This window comes from Rhinoderma darwinii, chromosome 1, assembly GCF_050947455.1.
Source record: "Rhinoderma darwinii isolate aRhiDar2 chromosome 1, aRhiDar2.hap1, whole genome shotgun sequence".
Lineage (NCBI taxonomy): Eukaryota > Metazoa > Chordata > Amphibia > Anura > Rhinodermatidae > Rhinoderma > Rhinoderma darwinii.
Genome location: NC_134687.1, coordinates 607,328,088 through 607,350,158, shown reverse-complemented (window position 1 = coordinate 607,350,158; position 22,071 = coordinate 607,328,088). Strand labels below are relative to the sequence as shown.

Genomic DNA, 22,071 nt, shown 5'->3' with positions numbered 1-22,071 from the left:
ATGCTCATTAGTGATGCAAATTCAATGCTGAAAAGCCGTGGATTCGCTCCATTGAATTACAATGGGACTAATCCGAGTTTCTGAGCGGATTTCTGACCCTGATTTTCTATGGCAAATCTGTGCCATGTGAACATGTCCTTATGGGTTAAAGATGCACCATAACTGGTTAAATTTCAAGCCCATTTATTTCATGTTTTTTATAGTTATGCTAATTGTTTTTTGTTGAGTTGTAACCCAAGCTTTAAGACTACCCTATGGTCTATAACACCAATTATACTACTTCCTTATGTTTTGCTAATGTACGGAACTTCTAGCAATGGTTACGGGGTTCTCTATAGAGGCTCACTATTGTGGTTAGGTAAACCTGCTGATACTGTCTTATTCCTTCATATTTGGGACTTGCCCCAGTTGTATTTTCATTTCCGGTATAGTACAGCTATGCACACATGGTTAGAATTTACTTATAAACACACAAAAAGCTCATGATGTTTATGGTCTTACCTGGAGGTCCTTGCGTTCCCGGTAACCCAGGTGGTCCCTGAACATACATAGTGGAGGCCAATACTTTATCAGCTGTGATTTGTTTGCTTGATTCAGAAATACTATTAGGTAACAATGCCAGCTGAAGGAAAGAAAAAAGTAATAATAATGACAAATTATTAATTATCCTTCAAAGCAGTTATTAAAGGGGATGCCTACTTTAGAAAATACATTTTCTTATGTACAAGAATATAAATCTAATATAACTGTAATATTGCTATCTAGGACCAAGAATATAACTACTATAATACTGCCTCCTATGTACAAGAATATATCTACTATAATACTGCCTTTTTGTACAAGAATATAACTACTACAATACTGCCCCCTATGTACAAGAATATAACTACTATAATACTGCTCCTATATACAAGAATATAACTACCTATAATACTGGCCCCTATGTACAAGAATATAACTACTATAATACTGCTCCTATGTACAAGAATATAACTACTATAATACTGCCTCCTATGTACAAGAATATAACTACTATAATACTGCCTACTATATACAAGAATATAACTACTATAATACTGCCTCCTATGTACAAGAATATAACTACTATAATACTGCCTCCTATGTACAAGAATATATCTACTATAATACTGCCTCTATGTACAAGAATATAACTACTATAATACTGCCTCCTATGTACAAGAATATATCTACTATAATACTGCCCCTATGTATAAGAATATAACTACTATAATACTGTCCCCTATGTACAAGAATATAACTACTATAATACTGCCCCTATGTACAAGAATGAAACTACTATAATACTGGCCCCTATGTACAAGAATATAACTACTATAATACTGCCCCCTATGTACAAGAATATAACTACTATAATAGTGCCCCTATATACAAGAATATAACTACTATAATACTGCTCCTATGTACAAGTATATAACTACTATAATACTGCCCCCTATGTACAATAATATAACTACTATAATACTGCTCACTATGTACAAGAATATATCTACTATAATACTTCCCCTATGTACAAGAATTAAACTACTATAATACTGGCCCCTATGTACAAGAATATAACTACTATAATACTGTCCCTATGTACAAGAATATAACTACTATAATACTGTCAATATGTACTAGAATAACTACTATAATACTGCACCCTATTTACAAGAATATAACTACTATAATACTGCCTTCTATGTACAAAAATATAAATACTATAATACTGCCCCCTATGTACATGAATATAACTCCCATAATACTGCCCCTATGTACAGGAATATAACTACTATAATACTGCCCCCTATGTACAAGAATATAACTACTATAATAATGTCTCCAATGTGCAAGAATATAACTACTATAATACTGTCTCCAATGTACAAGAATATAACTACTATAATACTTCCCCATGTATAAGAATATAACTACTATAATACTACCCCCTATATACAAGAATATAACTACTATAATACTACATCCTGTGTACTGGAATATAACTACTATATACTACCCCCTATGTACAAGAATATAACTACTATAATACTACATCCTGTGTACAAGAATATAACTCCCTTCATACTGCCTCTATGTAAAAGAATATAACTACTACAATACTACATCCTGTGTACAAGAATATAACTACTATAATACTACCCCCTATATACAAGAATATAACTACTATAATACTACATCCTGTGTACAAGAATATAACTATTATAATACTACCCCCTATGTACATGAATATAACTCCCATAATACTGCCCCATGTACAAGAATATAACTACTATAATACTGCCCCCTATAATTAAGAATACAACCACTATAATACTGCTCCTATGTACAAGAATATAACTACTATAATACTGCCCCCTATGTACCAGTATATAACTACTATAATACTGCCTCCCATGTACAAGAATATAACTACTATAATACTGCTCCTATGTAAAAGAATATAACTACTATAATACTGCCCCCTATGTACAAGAATATAACTACTATAATACTGCCTCGTATGTACGAGAATATAACTACTATAATACTGCCCCCTATGTACAAGAATATAACTACTATAATACTGCCTCCTATGTACAAGAATATAACCACTATAATACTGTCCCCTATGTACAAGAATATAACTACTATAATACTGCCCCCTATGTACAAGAAGATTAGTACTATAATACTGCCCCCTATGTACAAGAATATAACTACTATAATACTGCCTCCTATGTACAAGAATATAACTACTATAATACTGCCCCCTATGTACAAGAATATAACTACTATAATACTGCCTCGTATGTACGAGAATATAACTACTATAATACTGCCCCCTATGTACAAGAATATAACTACTATAATACTGCCTCCTATGTACAAGAATATAACCACTATAATACTGTCCCCTATGTACAAGAATATAACTACTATAATACTGCCCCCTATGTACAAGAAGATTAGTACTATAATACTGCCCCCTATGTACAAGAATATAAATACTATAATACTGCCTCCTATGTACAAGAATATAACTACTATAATACTGCCCCTATGTACAAGAAAATAACTACTATAATACTGCCTCGTATGTACAAGAATATAAATACTATAATACTGCCCCCTATGTACAAGAAGATTACTACTATAATACTGCCCCCTATGGACAAGCATATAACTATATTATTGTATACTTATTGAAAAACAAGAAAATAAATGTCTGTCTATTTAACAATTCCTATTTTGCTCCACATCATGAAATAAATCAATTCCCCAAATATGAGTTTGCAGTGTTTCATATCTGTATACAATGAGCTTGTCTGAGCACGGTGAATGTGTATGGGATTGATCATGTACCTTCTGCTTCAGCTGTAAGACGGTCTGTTTTATTTGGTGAAATTCCTTGCAAGTATCCGAGCAAATTCCTGGTTTCAACACGTTGTTAGATTGTTCGAATTCTCCTGTAAGTAAAGCAATGTTTGTTAGACTGGAATAAACTCACTACTTTCTCTGAATGTGGGAGCCGCATGTGCTGACAGACCTCTCTTATTATCATATTTGGTTTTTAGAATTTATTTAGCATTATAAAGGACTTGGTGAAATCATATTGGGAAATTTCCCCTTTGCTTTGGTTGGGATCAGGTTTCTGTAGTAGAGCACACGACTAATAGTAGCGGAATGTGGAAATATACAGCTACAGCACAGAACATAAAATTAAAGGGTTGAATGAGATTAAAAGAAAACATGTCTGCTTTCTTCCACAAATAGCGCTACCTTTGTCCATGGCTGTGTTTGGAATTGCAACTTAGCCTCATTCACTTGAATACTAGACAGTGCCCAGCCCAGACACAACAATGATTTTGGAAGATATCAGGCACTTTTTCAATCCCAAAAAACCTTTTAAAGGGGTTTTCCCATCTCAAACATTTATGGCATATTCACAGGATATGAAATAAAAGTCTGAAAGATGGGGGTTCCAGATTTGGGAACCGCACCTATCTTGAGAATGGGGGTCGGCCAACCCCGTCCCTGCCTGGTGAGGCGGCTGCTGGCTGCCACCTCCAAGCTGAGACAAGTGGCAAGGTGGCTAGGATTACAGAAACTGCATGGCTCAGCGAGTTTGGTTGTTTCCGTAAGTCCGGCCACCCCACCACTGATGGGGTGGCCAGCAACCCGCATCCCAGGTGGGGATGGTATTTGGGGATCCTCGTTCTCTAGAGAGATGCGGGTCCCAGAGCTGGGACCCCATCTCTCAGACATTTATGGCATATATTGTGGATATGCTATAAATGTCTGAGATGAGAATACCCTTTTAAGCTTGTTGTAATACCAGGGGAAAGCCAATTTGCACATTAAAGGGGTATTCCGGTTACAACAAGTTACCCCCTATCAGTAGGGTAAGGGGTAACTTGCTGATCGGTGGGTTTCCGACAGCTCGGACCACCACCGTTTACGAGAACGGGGAGCCTGAAGTTGCCAGAACCCCAAGTTTGAACGGAGCGGCTGGTCGCTCATGTGCACTATGGCAGCGCCGTAAAAAGTTGAACACTGCACTATCTCCGACGCTCCCGTAGAGAATGAATGGAGCACCAGTGCGCATGAGCGACCTACCGCTCGGTTCAAACTTGGGGATCGGGCAACTTCGAGCGCCCCGTTCTCGTAAATGGTGTGGTCTGAGCTGTCGGACACCCCCCGATCACCAAGTTACCCCTTACCCTACGGATAGGGGGTAACTTGTTGTGACTGGAATATCCCTTTAAATATCAACATTTAAAGGGGTTTTCCAATATTATATAAATAAAACGTAAAGGGGTTTTCCCACAATTAACATTTATCATCTATCCGTGGGATAAATTGGTCACAGGGCCTCAGCAGACAATATCACACATGATACGCTTAGATACATGGCCTCAGCAGAGAGTATCACACATGATAGACTTAGATACAGGGCCTCAGCAGACAGTATCTCACATGATAGGCTTAGATACAGGGCCTCGGCAGACAGTATACATATACTTACACTCCTGAGCCGGATCCTCTATGGTTCTGGAAGCAGAGCTGGGTCTTAACGCTGTTTAGCGTCTGGGCATTATGTGCACCATGCATACAATGTCCTGACGCTGAAGTGCTGTGTCCGGAGCTGAAGAGGACCCAATTCAGGAGCAAGGAGGAATCTACTTTAGTTATAGGGGCTCATGTAGTTTCACCTACTGGAAACTACATAGGCCCCAGTAACAACAGTTACTGTTGTAAGATGTGGTGTGGGGGAATATGGGCCACCCTGGCTTTAGGGCCTTGTCCAAACTGCAACTGCTATGACCTCTATAGCTACTCCACTGTCGGTGGAGGTCTCCGCACACAGACTCTCACAACTAATTAGTTGAAATAACATTGACCCTTTAAGTTTGACATGATCATGATGAGTTTTCAGTAACAGCATACCTCCCAACCGTCCCGGATTCAGCGAGACAGTCCCAAATTTCGGAAGGTGTCCCGCTGTCCTGGGCGGCCGGTGGTATGTCCTGGACTCCCGGTGTCATCTGTATCTGCATCCTCAGGACGCAGATACAGTTGAACCCAATGATGAAGCAGGGAACCGTCAGCTCCCTGCTTCAGCATTAGTACACAGGACTCTCCGGGCGCAGTGCTACTTTAAGCACTGAGCCCGGAGAAGCCCTTGACGTCACTGTCAATGTCCATATATGCACAGTGATGTCAGTGGCTCCTCCTGGAGCAGAATCCCCGGCCACGGCATTGCCGGCGTTCTGGCTGGGGATTCCACCTCTAGAGGGAGCCCTAATGGCTACAGGGGGGGGTATCACTATCTTCATGGGCGTGGCACATTCTACATGGGCACTGTGGCACTATTTACAGGGGACACTGAGGCGCTATCCACATTGGCACTGTGTGTGGCCCTATCTACATGGGCACTGTGTCACTTTATATGTTGGCACTGGCACTAGGGGCAGCTAAGGGGGCATTATACTCTATGGGGGCAGCTATAGGGCATTATACTGTATGGGGGCAGCTAAGAGGCATTATACTGTATGGTACCAGCTAGAAGGGCATTATACTGTATGAGGAAGCTATGGGGCATTATACTGTATGCGTCAGCTATGGGGGCATTATGGTGTATGGAGCAGCTATGGTGCATCATACTGTATGGGGACAGGTATGGGGCATTAAACGCTATGGGGCAGCTATCAGGACTTAATACTGCATAGGCGCATCTGTGTTTGCATTATACTGTATAGGTGCATCTATAGGGACATTAAACTGTATGGAGGCAGCTATGGGGGCATTATACTGTATGGGGCAGCTATGAGGTCATTATACTGTGTGGGGGCAGCTATGGGGGCATTATACTGTATGGGGCAGCTATGAGGTCATTATACTGTGTGGGGGCAGCTATTTGTCATTATACCGTGTGGGAGGCACTATGGGAGCATGATACTGTGTGGGATGAAGAGGGTGTGTATGGACGGGGACTGGGCGGGATTAGAGGCATGGCTTAAAAGGGAAAAATTTGCCACGGCGCACCACGCACGCCACAGTGGTTGTCCCTTTTTGCGATACTTGAAAGTTGGGAGGTATGGTAACAGCAATGTTTGCATTCATTGACAGCAAGCAGAGGTGTTGAACATGGTAAAGTATTGCGACACAAATGGGGAAATCTATTAATACTGGTACAATGTACAAGCAATGCACTAGCCTCTCTTACAGTGCAGCGTGTGTCCACACTGGTTAGACCTGACATTGTTTTCTCAAACTTTTTAGAAATAAGTCATGCGCTGCCGAAAAATAAGTGGTCTGGCACATAGGAGAGCTGGTGAAGGAGTGGTTTGGCACATAGTAAAGTAGGGGAATGAGTGGTTAGACACATAAGAGAGTTGGGGAAGAAGTGATCTGGTACATAGGAGAGCAGGCAGGGGCGTAGCTAAAGGCTCATGGGCCCCGATGCAAGAATTCTTACTGGGCCCCCCCCCCCGCAAACTTCTCATGGCCGACGGTCCGCAGCTTTCAGCTGCATCGCTGGGTCTCTTAAGTGACCCAACAATGCAGCACTAGCAGCCGCGGCGTCACTAAGGCTGGGTTCACACACCCTATTTACGGACGTAATTCGGGCGTTTTAGCATTGAATTACGTCCGAAAATGCGGCTCAAAAGCGTTGGCAAACATCTGCCCATTCATTTGAATGGGTCTTACGATGTTCTGTGCCGACGGTCATTTTTTTTACGCGCCGCTGTCAAACGGCGGCACGTAAAAAAGACGCCCGCGTCAAAGAAGTGCCTGTCACTTCTTCAGACGTAAATGGAGCCGTTTTCCATGGACTCCATAGAAAAACAGCTCCAATTACGTCCGGAATGGACGCAGCGAAAGACGCCTGCAACATGCTATTACGGCTGAAATTACGGTGCTGTTTTCTCCTGAAAATAGCACCGTAATTTCAGCCGTAACAGACGCTGCCGTGTGAACATACCATCAGGGCTTAAAATGTCAGGGGAAATAGCCCCAATACATATGTGTCCGCCCCAAAAAAAAGTGTGTATATGAGACAGCATAGCATATCTATAGCACTACGACCCTATAAACTATGGATAGGATTAGATACAGTGGCTCAGCAGACAGTATCACACAGGATAGGATTAGATACAGGGCCCAGCTCGCTGACATTGCGGCTCCAGCGCTGGACCCAGGACAGTTAAGAATAATAATTTTGCTTCTTTATGTGTTACTGATTATTTTTGTGTGTTTGTGTTTTTTTACAGGTTCGGTTGTTGGACTTCGGATACGAGGACTTCAATGACGGCGTTTTTTTTTATTCTCAATAAAATGGTTAATGGGGGTTGTTTTTTTATTTCAATAAAATATTTTTTCTATGTGCTTGTATCTTTTTAAACTTTATTATCACCGCCTTAGTAATGGCCGCCGACTGATTAACAACCTCCATTACTAAGGCGGGGCTTAATGTTAGCCGGTGCAGAGGCCAACACTAACCTCCATTATTACCCCGATACCCACCGCCACCAGGGGTACTGGGAAGAGCCGGGTACGAACCAGTACCCGACCATCTGTAGTGACGGGCAGGCACCGGGGTGGCTGCAGGCTGGTAGTATTAGGCTGGGGAAGGCCAAAAACAGTGGCCCATCCCACCCTGGTAATGCTGCCAGCTGCTGCTGTGTTGTATCTGGCTGGTTATGAAAATTGGGGGGGACCCCACATCGTTCTTTCCAATTTTATTTTATTTTTTTAAATGACGTGCGGTCCCCCCCATTTTTCATAACCAGCCAGATACAATAAAGCAGCAGCAGCCTAGCATCACCAGGGTGGGAAGGGCCACTGTATCTGGCCTTTCCCCTCCTGATAATACCAGCCTGCGGCCACCCCAGTTGCCGACCATCACTACAGATGGTCAAGTACTGGATCGTACCCGGCTCTTCCCAGCACCCCTGGTGGTGGTGGGTACCGGGGTAATAAAGGGGGTTAGTGTTCGCCTCTGCACCGGCTAACACTAAGCCCCGCCTTAGCAACGGACGCTGTCAATCAGCCGGCGGCCATTACTAAGGCGGTAGTAATATAGTTTAAAAAAAAACACAAAGACATAGAAAAAATATTTTATTGAAATAAAAAAAAAACCCACACAGCCCTCATTAACCATTTTATTGATAATAAAAAAAAGCTGTCATCGAAGTAGTCCTGGAATCCGACGTAGTCCAACGACCGAACCTGTAAGAAAACACACAAAAAATGATTAGTAACACGTGTGTTAGGCTTAGATACAGGGCCCATGTGTGATACTGTCTGTGGGACCCTGTATCTAAGCCTACCACAACGTAGGCTTAGATACAGGGTCCAGCAGACAGTAATCTTATACAGTATAAGATTACTGTGTGCTGGGGCCCTGTATCTAAACCTACAGTGTGGTAGGCTTAGATACAGGGCCCAGCAGACAGGATCACACATGGGCCATGTATCTAAGCCTACCATGTGATTGGCTTAGATACAGGGCCCAGCAGACAGGATCACGCATGGGCCATGTATCTAAGCCTACAGTGTGGTAGGCTTATATACAGGGCCCACCAGACAGGATCACACATGGGCCATGTATCTAAGCCTACCATGTGATTGGCTTAGATACAGGGCCCAGCAGACAGGATCACGCATGGGCCATGTATCTAAGCCTACCATGTGATTGGCTTAGATACAGGGCCCAGCAGACAGGATCACGCATGGGCCATGTATCTAAGCCTACCATGTGATTGTCTTAGATACAGGGCCCAGCAGACAGGATCACACAATCTGTGATCCTGTCTCATGGGCCCCCTAAGCCTGCAACATCGTAGGCTTAGGGGTTGTGCAGTCCCTAAACATTGATGGCCTATCCACAGGATAGGCCATCAATAGCTGATGTGTCTCCCGGGACCCGCCAATCAGCTGTTTTGAAGGGGCCGCAGCACTCGTACGAGAGCTGCTTCCCCTTTATTTCACTACTCGCTCACACTGTGAATCGCCGACACGGATTCACAGTGTAACCGGAATGAAGTGACAAGAATGAAGGGGAGCAGCTCTCGTACGAGTGCTGCGGCCCCTTCAAAACAGCTGATTGGCGGGTCCCGGGAGTCGGTCCCCGCCAGTCAGGGCTAACCTTACCTTCCTCTGCAGCCGCGGCGGGAGTTCTGTTGTCTCGATGCTGTGCGCGGCGCATAGCGCTGTGACGTCATGCGCTGCACACAGCGCTTGACGTCAGGACCTCCGCTGCGATCCGGAACCAGGAAGGTAAGTAAAGTATGTTACTATAGTAACAGGGGCCCGCGGCCCGAGTTACTATAGTAACTTTTTATTGATGTGGTGCGGGGGGCCGTGGGCCCCCCTGGCTTCGGGGCCCGGTCGCAATTGCGACCGCTGCGACCCCTATAGCTACGCCAGTGAGAGCAGGAAAGAAGTGGTCTGACACATAGGACAGCTGGTGAAGGAGTGGTCTGACACACAGAAGAACCAGGGAAGGAGTGGTGTGGCACATAAAAGAGCTGGAGAAGGAGTGGTCTGGCAATTTGGAGAACAAGGGCAGGACTAGGTTGGCACATAGGTGAGCAGGGAAATAAATGGTCTGGCACAAAGCAGAGCCAGGAAAGGAGTGGTCTGGCACATAGGAGAGTTGGGGAAGGAGTGGTCTGGTACATAAAAGAGCTGGAGAAGGAGTGGTTTGGCACATAGGAAAGCAGAGGAATGAGTGGACAGTGTCACGATCTGTGGGTATATGGACCCACTAGGCCGCACCGCATAGCGGAGTAGCAGCTGGCCAAACAACAATCCTAGTACAAGAGTACCTTTAATAGTCCAGACAGTAATGGAGGCTCGGCACAGATGAACTTGCAGACACCAGACGTGGTTTATATCAACTAGGCTGCGCCGCCGTAGCAGAGTAGCAGCTGGCCAAACAACAGTCTATAAAGTCTATGCAAAGTCCTTAGTACAAGAGTACCTGTAAAAGTCTGATCAGTAGCAGAGGCTTTAGCACGGATGGAACCTTATGTGGCAGATGACGCCAGACGTGGTGTATGATACGTCAAGGGTTGAGTAGGAACGATGGTCCGCGGCCATGGCCGTTACAGTATCCCCCCTCTTACGCCCCCTCTTCTTAGGAACAGAGCGAGAGAGAAACTTCCTAAAAAGGGTAGGGGCAATAAGGTTCTCTTCTGACATCTCCTGAGGACCAAACTTTCTCCAGTCCACCAAATAGAAAGTTCTTCCTCCTACCCCGTTGCAGTCCTCAAACACGTCAGATGAACTGCTGGGAGCCATTACGGGACCAGGAGTCTTAGTATAGCGGTTCAGGACCACAGTCTTCAGGAGGGACAGATGAAAGGAGTTGGGGATTCTGAGGGTTGGAGGCAGTCGAAGCTTATAGGAGATCGGGTTTATTTGTTGTAGTATCTCAAAGGGTCAGATGAACCTGGGAGAAAACTTGAAGGAAGGCACCTTTAGGCGGATATTCCTTGAAGACAGCCAGACTTTGGTACCCGGTAGATACTGAGGCGGCTCTCTTCTCCTAGTATCCGCCTTCTGCTTCATGCGATGGACTGCCTGCAGAATAGAGGACCGGGTTTGCTGCCAGACCTGTAGAAAGTCTCTAAATGCAGAGTAAGCTGCGGGTACCTGGGATGTAGCCGGAACAGGAAGAGGGATTCGTCTATGTTGGCCGTACACAATCTAGAATGGTGTGGAAGTGGTGGACTCATTTCTGTTGTTGTTGTAAGAAAACTCGACCCATGGAACAAGCTGTACCCAGTCATCATGCTGCGTGGAGATGAAGTAACGCAGATAATTCTCCATGATTTGGTTAATCCTCTCGACTTGGCCATTGGACTGGGGATGGTAGGCTGAAGAAAAGTCCAACTTCACTTGTAGGAGTTTACAGAGGGCTCTCCAGAACTTTGAGGTTCACAATATGAAGAGGCAAGCAATGCAAACAGAAGATGTGTTGGATGAAGAGGTTGGCCAGTCGAGGAGCAGAAGGTGGACCGGTCAGCGGGATAAAATGAGCCATCTTCGAGAACCGATCCACCACCACCCAGACTGTATTGCATCCTGCAGAGGAAGGAAGGTCTGTGACAAAGTCCATTGCTATATGCTGCCAGGGAGCATTGGGCACAGGCAGAGGTTGGAGCAGGCCGGTAGGCTTAGAGTGAGCAACTTTGTTGGAAGCACACACAGTGCAGGATGAGACAAAGTCCACAATATCTTTGGGCAGCGTGGATCAACATAAGTGACGGGCAATCAGATCTCGGGTTTTATGAGCACCAGCATTCCCAGACAGTTTGGAGCTGTGCCCCCAGCGAACGATTCTCCTCCTGTCTGACAACCGCACAAAAATCCTGCCCAGAGGGATGTCTCTAACTTTCAGAGGATTGACAGAAACATTACAGAATGGGTCAATGATACTTTGCGGGGACTCCACGGTGTCCTCTGTCTCAAACGACCTGGACAGGGCATCGACCCTCACATTTTTGTCAGAAGGACGGTAATGGAGCACATATTGGAACCGGGTGAAGAACAGCGACCACTTGGCTTGACGGGGATTCAGCCATTGGGCCGACTGGAGATAGGTGAGGTTCTTGTGGTCGGTATATATCAGAATGGGGTGAGTCATGCCCTCTAGTAGATGTCCCCACTCCTCCAGAGCCTGTTTAATGTCCAGTAAATCCCGATCTCCAAAAGAGTAATTGCGCTCTGCGGGAGAAAAAAAGTCTACAGTAATAGCCACATACCACTGTCTTCCCTTTGGAACCTCTCTGGAACAGAAGTGCACCTGCACCAACAGAGGAGGCGTCCACCTCCAACAAAAACTGTCAAGACACCTCAGGATGATGAAGGGCTGAGGCTGACGTGAAGGCACTCTTAAGGCTATTGAATGCAGATTCTGCCTCTGGAGTCCACACCTTGGCGTTTATACCTTTTTTGGTGAGGGTAGAGATGGGAGCCGTCAGTGAAGAGAAGTTTGAGATAAACTGCCGGTAGAAGTTGGCGAATCCCAAAAAACGCTGTATGGATCTCAGGCCTTGAGGACGTGGCCATTCCTGGACAGACTTTATCTTCTCAGGATCCATCTTGAAACCTTGATTCGAGATGATGTAGCCCAGGAAGGGTAGAGAATTATTCTCAAAAATGCACTTCTCCAGCTTAGCATACAAACGATTCTACCTTAATCGCAGCAGAACTTGACGGACATGCCTCCGATGAGTCGTCGGATCTGGAGAAAAAAATCTGAATATCATCGAGGTAGACCACAAGACAGACTTAAAGGTGATCTTGGTAGATATCAATGACAAATTCTTGGAAGACCGCGGGAGCGCTACACAGACCGAAGGGCATTACCAGGTATTCATAGTGCCCCTCTCGAGTGTTGAATGCCGTTTTCCATTAGTCTCCCTGGCGGATCCGGATCAAATTGTAAGCCCCATGCAAGTTTAGTTTAGAAAAAATCTTGGCTCCTCGTATACGGTCAAATAGTTCAGAAATTAGTGGCAACGGATATTTGTTCTTGACCGTGATTTGATTGAGGCCACGGTAGTCAATGCAAGGTTGAAGAGATCCGTCTTTTTTCTTGACAAAGAAGAATCCGACCCAGGCCGGGGAGGAGGATTTTTGTATGAATCCCCTCTCTAGATTCTCCTTGATATAGGCCGACATAGACTGAGTCTCTGGCAAGGAGAGAGGGTATACCCGTCCACGGGGAGGGGACGCATTTGGAACCAGTTCAATGGGGCAGTCATAAGCCCGGTGTGGGGGAAGCGTCTCAGCCTCCTTATTCCTGAAGACATCCGCAAACTGAGAGAAATGAGGGGGTAATCCTGCCAATGACTGAGGCAGAGGAGGCCGGACATAATGGATCTGTAACAGACAGAGGCTGCAACATTTGGAGCCCCATTGGAGAACCTCTCCGGAATTCCAGTCCAGGACTGGGGCATGTATTTGGAGCCAAGGCAGGCCCAGTAGGACAGGATTGACGGCTTTAGGCAAAACAAGAAATTAGATTAGTTCAGAATGAAGGGCTCCAACTTGGAGCTTCAGCGGCTTGGTTTCAGATACGATCGGGTCGGGCAGAGGTAGTCCATTCACAGAGACAACAGCCAAAGAGATCTCCAGAGGGACTGTGGGCAACTGGAGAAGATCCACTAGGTCTTTTTAGATTAAGTTTGCTGCGGACCATGAGTCCAGATAGGCAGAGACCCGGTGCGTCTTTTCACCAGACACTATGGTCACAGGAATGGACAGTTTCGAGGAGAACTTTCCATTTAGCGCAGTTCCACCTAGGGTTGTCTCTCCAACCAATCGTACGCATTGGAGTTTTTTAGGCTTCTGAGGGCACAAACACACATCATGGCCTCTGAGGCCGCAATACAGACAAAGTCCCGAAGTGCGTCTGCAGTGTTTCTCCTGGGCAGACAGTTTGAGCCGGTCCACCTGCATAGGCTTCTGTGATGGAACAACTGGTAAGGGCAACAGGGATTGCTGGAAGGTAGGAGCCAGCTTAGGGAATCTTCTCTCCCGACGAACCTCTCGGAATCGCTCCCGGATCCTCATGTTAATTCGGGTGGCTAGAAGAATGAGGTCATCCAGGGTAGGTGGCAGATCACAAGCATAATTTTAGACTGCAGTCCCTGCCAGAATGTAGCCACCAAGGCCTCGTTGTTGCAGGACAGCTCTGCCGCCAGGGTTTGGAACTGAATGGCGTACTCGCCAATGGAGGTGTCCCCCTGGTGAAGGATCAGAAGAGATGCAGCTGCTGAGGTGACTCGTCCAGTTTTCCTCAAATACTGTGCGTAAAGTCTGTAGGAAACACTGGAAGTCACGGGTCTCCGGTCCCGGACGTTCCCAGATAGGATACACCCATGCTAGGGCCCTGCCAGTAAGGAGTGAGACTATAAATGCAATCCTTGCACCATCAGAAGAAAATGCTCTGGCATGTAGACTGAAGTGGATCTGGCACTGGTTCAGAAATTCCCTATAGGTCCTTGCATCTCCGTCGTAATGAGGAGGTAGTAGCAGCGAGAATCGGGAGTCAGCACTGGTACTGACAGGAGGTGTAGCAGGAGGAACAGCCGGAGCAACAGGAATGGGTTCTGTGATGACTGCAGCTTGTGCATCCAGCTGATGTGTAATGGCATTCACCACCTGGAGGAGTTGGCCCTGTCGTAATTGGCAGACTAGCATATCCGCCTGCATGACTTGTGATGTCGTCAAGGTCTTGGGTATGTGGACCCACTAGGCCGCACCGTCATAGCGGAGTAGCAGCTGGCCAAACAACAGTCCTAGTACAAGAGTACCTTTAATAGTCCAGAAAGTAATGGAGGCTCGGCACAGATGAACTTGCAGACACCAGACATGTTGTATATCAGCAGGCATGGCAGGTGGCACAACATGACTCCAACACTCTAAGGCACAGGAATAAATATTTCACGGGATACAGGTCGCAGGTCATGGCCGTTGAGGTGTGAGCAGGAACGACGGTCCGCGGCCGTGGCCGTTACAGTCAGGCACATAAGAGTGTTGGGGAAGGATTGATCTGGTACATAGGAGAGCAGGGAAGAAGTGTTCTGGCATATAGGACAGCTGGTGAAGGAGTGACCTGGCACACAGCAGTGCCAGTGAAGCAGTGGTCTGGCACATTAAAGCAAAGGAGTGGTTTGGAACTTGAAAAACAAGCGCAGGAGTAGTCTGGCAGATAGCAGAGCTGGGGCAGGAGTGGTCTAGCACATAGAATAAATGGAGGAGTGGTCTGGAACTTGGTAGAACAAGGGCAGGAGTAGTCTGGCACATAGCAGAGCTGGAACATGCGTGGTCTGAAACATCATTATTAATGCTCAGTATTTAAGGTTATTTATTCCAGTTTTATGTAAGTAATAAGCATTGTTCGACTTTGTCTTTCATTTCCCTTCGTTTGCCTGATCTGACTGCAGCCCAGTATGAGAGGAAATTAGACATAATCTGAAATTAGAAATAATCTGTGTCCATTTTGCCTTTCTACTGTAAACCGGCTTTCATATATACAAAAAATTAAACCTTAACCCCTTCCTGCTTTGGACACTTTTGACCTTCCTGACAGAGCCTCATATTTCAAAACTGACATGTTTCACTTTATGTGGTAATAACTTCGGAATGCTTTTACCTATCCAATTGATTCTGAGATTGTTTTCTCGTGACACTTTGGACTTTATGTTACTGTTAAAATGTGCTCGGTACATTTAGTATTTAATTGTGAAAAACACAAAAATTGAGTGAAAAATTGCAAAAATTAGCATTTTTCTAAATTTAAATGTATCTGCTTGTAAGACAGGCAGTTATACCACACAAAATTGTTGCTAATTAACATCCCCCATATGTCTACTTTAGATTGGCATCGTTTTTTGAACATCCTTTTATTTTTCTAGGACGTTACAAGGCCTAGAACTTTAGCAGCAATTTCTCTCATTTTCAAGAAAATTTCAAAAGGCTATTTTTTCAGGGACCAGTTCAGTTGTGAAGTGGCTTTTAGGGCCTTATATATTAGAAACCCCCAATAAGTCACCCCATTTAAAAAACTTTACCCCTCAAAGTATTCAAAAAAGCATTTAGAAAGTTTCTTAACCCTTTAGACGCTTCACAGGAATTAACCCCTTAAGGACGCAGCCTAGTTTGGGCCTTAAGGCTCAGAGCCCATTTTTCAAATCTGACATATTTCACTTTATGTGGTAATAACGTCGGAATGCTTAAACCTATCCAAGCGATTCCGAGATTGTTTTCTCGTGACACTTTGGGCTTCATGTTCGTGGTAAAATTTGGTCGATATATTCAGTCTTTATTTGAGAAAAATTGCAAAATTTAGAGAAAATTTAGAAAAAATAGCATTTTTCAGAATTTAAATGCATCTGCTTGAAAAACAGACGGTTATACCACCCAAAATAGTTACTAGTTCACATTTCCCATATGTCTACTTTAGATTGGCATCGTTTTTTGAACATTATTTTATTTTTCTTGGACGTTACAAGGCTTAGAACATAAACAGCAATTTCTCATATTTTTAAGAAAATTTCAAAAGCCTTTTTTTAAGGTACCTGTTCAGTTCTGAAGAGGCTTTGAGGGGCCTATGTATTAGAAACCCCCATAAAGCTCCCCATTTTAAAAACTAGACCCCTCAAAGTATTCAAAACAGCATTTAGAAAGTTTTTTAACCCTTCAGGCATTTCACAGGAATTAAAGCAAAGTGGAGGTGAAATTTGCAAATTTCATTTTTCTTTCTGAATTTCAATATTATTCTATTTTTTTTCTGTAACAAATAAGGTTTTACCAGAGAAACACAACTAAATATGTATTGTCCAGATTCTTCAGTTTTTAGAAATGTCCCACATGTGGCTCTAGTGCGCTCGTGGACTAAAACACAAGCCCCAGAAGCAAAGAAGCACCTAGTGCATTTTGGTGCTTCTTTTTTATTAGCATATATTTTAGGCAGCATGCCAGGTTTGGAGAGGTGTTGAGGTGCCAAAACAGTAGGAATCCCCCAATACTGACCCCATTTTGGAAACTGCACCCCTCAAGGAATTAATTTATGGTTATTGTTACCATTTTGACCCCGTAGATTTTTCACAGCGCGTATTTGAATTGGGCTGTGAAATTAAAAGAATGACAATTTTTCCAATAAGATGTCATTTTTGATCAGAATTTCTTATTTTCACAGGGAACAAAATGCCCCATTTTGTTGCCCAATTTGTCCTGAGTGCGGCAATACCCCATTTGTGGTGATAAACTGCTGTTTGGGCCCATGGGAGGCCTCAGAAGGAAAGGAGCGCTATGTGTTCTTAGGAGTCCAGATTTTGCTGGATTGGTTTTCGGGTGCCATGTCGCATTTGCAGAGCCTCAGAGGTATCAAAGCAATGGAAACCCACCAAAAGTGACCCCATTTTGGAAACAAAACTCCTCAAGGAATTTATTTATGGGTGTTGTGACCATTTAGACCCCACAGTTTTTTCACAGAACTTATTTGAATTGGGCTGTGAATTTAAAAAAAAAAACTTTTTTCCAATAAGATGTAGTTTTGGCTCAAAATGTCTTATTTTGACAACGAATAAAATACCCCATTTTGTTGCCAAATTTGTCCTGAGTGCGGCAATACCCTACTTGTGGCCATAAACTGCCGTTTGGGCCCATGGGAGGTATTAGAAGGAAAGGAGCGCTATGTGTTCTTTGGAGCCCAGATTTTGCTGGATTGGTTTTCGGGTGCCATGTCGCATTTGCAGAGCCCCAAAGGTATCAAAGCAATGGAAACCCACCAGAAGTGACCCCATTTTGGAAACTACACCCCTCAAGGAATTCATTTATGGGTATTGTGACCATTTAGACTCCACAGTTTTTTCACAGAATTTATTTGAATTGGGCTGTGAATTCAAAAAAATGTAATTTTTTCCAATAAGAGGTAGTTTTGGCTCAAAATTTCTTATTTTCACAAGGAATAAAATACCCCAATTTGTTGCCCAATTTGTCCTGAGTGCGGCAATACCCCATTTGTGGTGATAAACTGCCGTTTTGGCCCATGGGAGGCCTCAGAAGGAAAGGAGCGCTATGTGTTCTTTGGAGCCCAGATTTTGCTGGATTGGTTTTCGGGTGCCATGTCGCATTTGCAGAGCCCCAAAGGTATCAAAGCAATGGAAACCCACCAGAAGTCACCCAATTTTGGAAACTACACCCCTCAAAGAATTTATTTATGGGTGTTGTGACCATTTAGACCCCACAGTTTTTTCACAGAATTTATTTGAATTGGGCTGTGAATTAAAAAAATAATTATTTTTTCCAATAAGAGGTAGTTTTGGCTCAAAATTTCTTATTTTCACAAGGAATAAAATACCGCATTTTGTTGCCCAATTTGTCCTGAGTGTGGCAATACCCTATTTGTGGTGATAAACTGCCGTTTGGGCCCATGGGAGGGCTCAGAAGGAAAGGACCACCATGTGGCCTACTGGGAATTTTCTGGTGCTAAGTCATGTGTGCAGAAGCCCCTGAGGTATCAGTACAGTTGAAACCCCCGAGAAGTGACCCCGTTTTAAAAACGACACCCCTTAAGGAATTCATCTAGAGGTGTAGTGAGCATTTTGACCCCACAGGTATTGTGTAAAAGATAATGCGCAGCAGATGGTGCAGAGTGAGATTTGCAATTTTCTATATATATGCCATGTCAGTGTCCGATATATTGTGCCCAGCATGTGCCACCGGAGACATACACCCCATAAACTGTAATGTGGGCTCTCCCGGGTACGGCAATACCCTACATGTGGCTGTTATTAGCTGCCTGGGCACACGGCAGGGCTCAGAAGGAAAGGACCACCATTTGGCCTACTGGAGCTTTTCTGGTGCTAAGTCTTGTACGCAGAAGCCCCTAAGGTACCAGTACAGTTGAAACCCCCAAGAAGTGACCCTGTTTTAAAATCTACACCCCTTAAGGCATTCATCTAGAGGTGTAGTGAGCATTTTGACCCCACAGGTATTGTGTAAAAGATAATGTGCAGCAGTTGGTGCAGAGTGAAATTTGCAATTTTCTATACATATATGCAAATTCAGTGTCCGATATATTGTGCCCAGCATGCGCCACCGGAGATATACACCTCATAAACTGTAATGTTGGCTCTCCCGGGTACGGCAATACCCTACATGTGGCTGTTATCAGCTGCCTGGGCACACAGGAGGGCTCAGAGGGGAAAGATGAGGAGGGGTAAGCTGTGCGAAGTGGATCAGAGCGAGTAAAACTGGGGTAAATTAAAAATAAAGGGATGGATGATAAATTTTAAAACACTCTTTCATACAGAGCTCTGGTTTTTCGGGACACGCGTCACATTGATATATTGTGTCCTTCCTTATCACCCTCTTATAGCAGACGCTGCACCTCTTTTGACTTTTTCCCTTCTTGCCAGTTTGGGGAACTTCTCCTAAAAAGTGTTGCCCTGGTACGATGCCTGTGGCCCCGCTTCCAGAAGTACTGTAAGGCTTCAGGACTTGATCTGACAAGTCCACCCCTCCCATGTACCTATTGTAGTCCAGGATGCAGTCTAGTTTGGGGGTCCCTGTACTGGTACCTCGTACAGGTACATGGGTACTGGTGTGGCATCTCCCTGGTCTTGTACTTGACACACAATATGTTGCTGCTAGATTGTGCCCTGCTCTCACCCCTTCTGAGTGTTTGCCCAAGCAGAGTCTTAGGGAGGCCTCTCAGGTTTCTTCTAGCAGTGCCGCATGCCGCAGGACTTCTGGAAGTGAGGCAGTTGAAGAGTGGGACGCTGGTATAAAAATTATCCAGGTAGAGGTGGTAACCCTGGTCCAGCAGTGGGTGCACCAAATCCCACACAATTTTTGTATTAACTCCCAGTAAGGGGGGGCATTCTGGGGGCTGAGTACTGGTGTCCTTCCCTTTATATATCCTAAATTTGTAGGTATACCCTGATGCACTCTCGCACAGCTTATACATCTTCACGCCATACCTTGCCCTCTTACCCGGCAGGTACTCGCGGAATTGAAGCCTCCCTTTCAAATGTACCAGGGATTCATCTATAGAAATACACTTCTCGGGGGTGAATGCTGGGAAAACCGGGCACTGAAATGGTCTAATAAGGGTCTCCGTTTATACAAACGGTCAAAACTGGGGTCATCTCGGGGTGGGCACGGCTCATTATGAGTATAATGTAAGAAGCGAAGTATTGCCTCATTTTTATTTTATTTTTTCGTTTCCAGCTCAGTTCTGAAGTTGCTTTGAGGGGCCTATATATTAGACACCCTTATCAAACACCCCATTTCAGAAACTAGACCCCTCAAAGTATTCACAACAGCATTTAAAAAGTTTATTAACCCTTTAGGTGTTTCACAGGAAATTAGAGCAAAGTAGAGGTGACATTTAATTAATTTAATTTAATTTATTAGGCACCATGTCCGGTTTGAAGAGGTCTTGTGGTGCTAAAACAGTGGAAACCCCCCAAAAGTGACCCCTTTTTGGAAACTAGAGACCTTGAGGAATCCATTGTAGTTTTCTTGGGGTGCATGCGACTTTTTGATCAGTTTTTATTCTAATTTTAGGTGGCGTGGTGACTAAAAAAACAGCAATTTTACTATTGTTTTTTATTCTATTTTTTTACAGCCTTCACCGTGCGCTATAAATGACATATTCACTTTATTCTGCGGGGCGATACGATTACGGCGATACCAGATGTTTATAGTTTTATTTTATGTCTTATGGCGTTTGCACAATAAAATACATTTTGTAAAATATAATTTATTTTTTGTGTTACCTTATTCTAAGAGCAATAACTGTTTTATTTTTCCATCAGGAAAGCCGTGCGAGGACTTATTTTTTGCGTAACGAACTGTAGTTTCGATCAGTACCATTTTTAGGTACATGCGACTTTTTGATCTCTTTTTATTCCATTTTTTGGGAGGTGAAGTGACCAAACAATTGTGATTGTGGTACGGTTTATTATTATTTTCTCTTACGACGTTCACCGCGCGGGATAAATAAAGACATCGTTTTGTAGTTCAGGACGTTACGGACGCGGCGATACCAATTATGTATAGTTTATTTGTTTATTTATATATTTTTATTAATAATAAAGAACTGATAAGGGAAAAAGGGGGACTTTTACTTTTATTACTTTTAAATCTTTTATTTTCTTATTTTTACACAACTTTTTTTTTACTTTTTCACACTTTTTTTACTTTGTCCCACTAGGGGACATGAGGGCAGGAGGCTCTGATCGCTATTCTAATACACTGCACTACATACGTAGTGCAGTGTATTAGAGCTGTCAGCTGTTCGCTGACAGCAAGCATAGTGGGTCCTGATTTTGTCGGGACCCACTAGGCTTCCGTCGATGGCGTAGCCAGAGTCCATTGTTAGGATTCTGTTTGCCATAGTAGCCATCACGGCCCGCTATCGTGTAGCAGGCCGGCTATGGCAGCTTAACCCCTAAGAAGCCGCGATCGCTATTGAACGCGGCTTCTAAGGGGTTAATCGGCGGGGACCACCGCGATCAGTCCCTGCACACTAAGCTGTGATAGCGTGCTGTCAGAAACAGCAGTTATCACAGCTCAAGCACGCGCCGGGATTAAATGGCGCCGTGTTTACTCAGGTCAGTACTATTACTGACCTGAGCGCGAACGATGTACTTAGCGCGACGTAATAGTACTGACCTGAGCGCGAAGGGGTTAAAGCAACGTAGAGGTGAAATTTACAAATGTAGATTTTTTTTGCTGAAATTCATTTTTAATAATTTTTTTTGTAGAACAGAAAGTTTTACCAGAGAAACACAACTCAATATTTATTGCCCAGGTTCTGGAGTTTTAGGAAATATCCCACATGTGGTTCTAGTGTGGTAATAGACTGAAACACAGGCATCAGAAGCAAAGGAGTACCTAGAGGATTTTGGGCCTCCTTTTTATTAGAATATGTTTTAGGCACCATGTCAGGTTTGAAGGGCTCTTGCAGTGCCAAAACAGTGGAAACCCCCCAAAATTGACCCCATTTGGGAAACT

General features: G+C 44.2%; 1 protein-coding gene across 2 annotated transcripts in view; it reads right to left on the bottom strand.

The window, feature by feature from the left end:
- CCBE1 (collagen and calcium binding EGF domains 1) overlaps positions 1-22,071 on the bottom strand; it is a 324,484-nt gene that overhangs the window by 24,901 nt on the left and 277,512 nt on the right. Inside the window, exons 6-7 of one of the 2 annotated variants that reach the window (XM_075841021.1) lie at positions 3,385-3,485; positions 502-622 (exon numbers count right to left, since the gene is read on the bottom strand). In XM_075841021.1, coding sequence (XP_075697136.1) covers positions 502-622; positions 3,385-3,485 — 222 coding nt within the window. Of the gene's footprint in view, positions 1-501; positions 623-3,384; positions 3,489-22,071 lie in introns of both variants that reach the window. The other variant, XM_075841012.1, reaches the window with a different exon arrangement.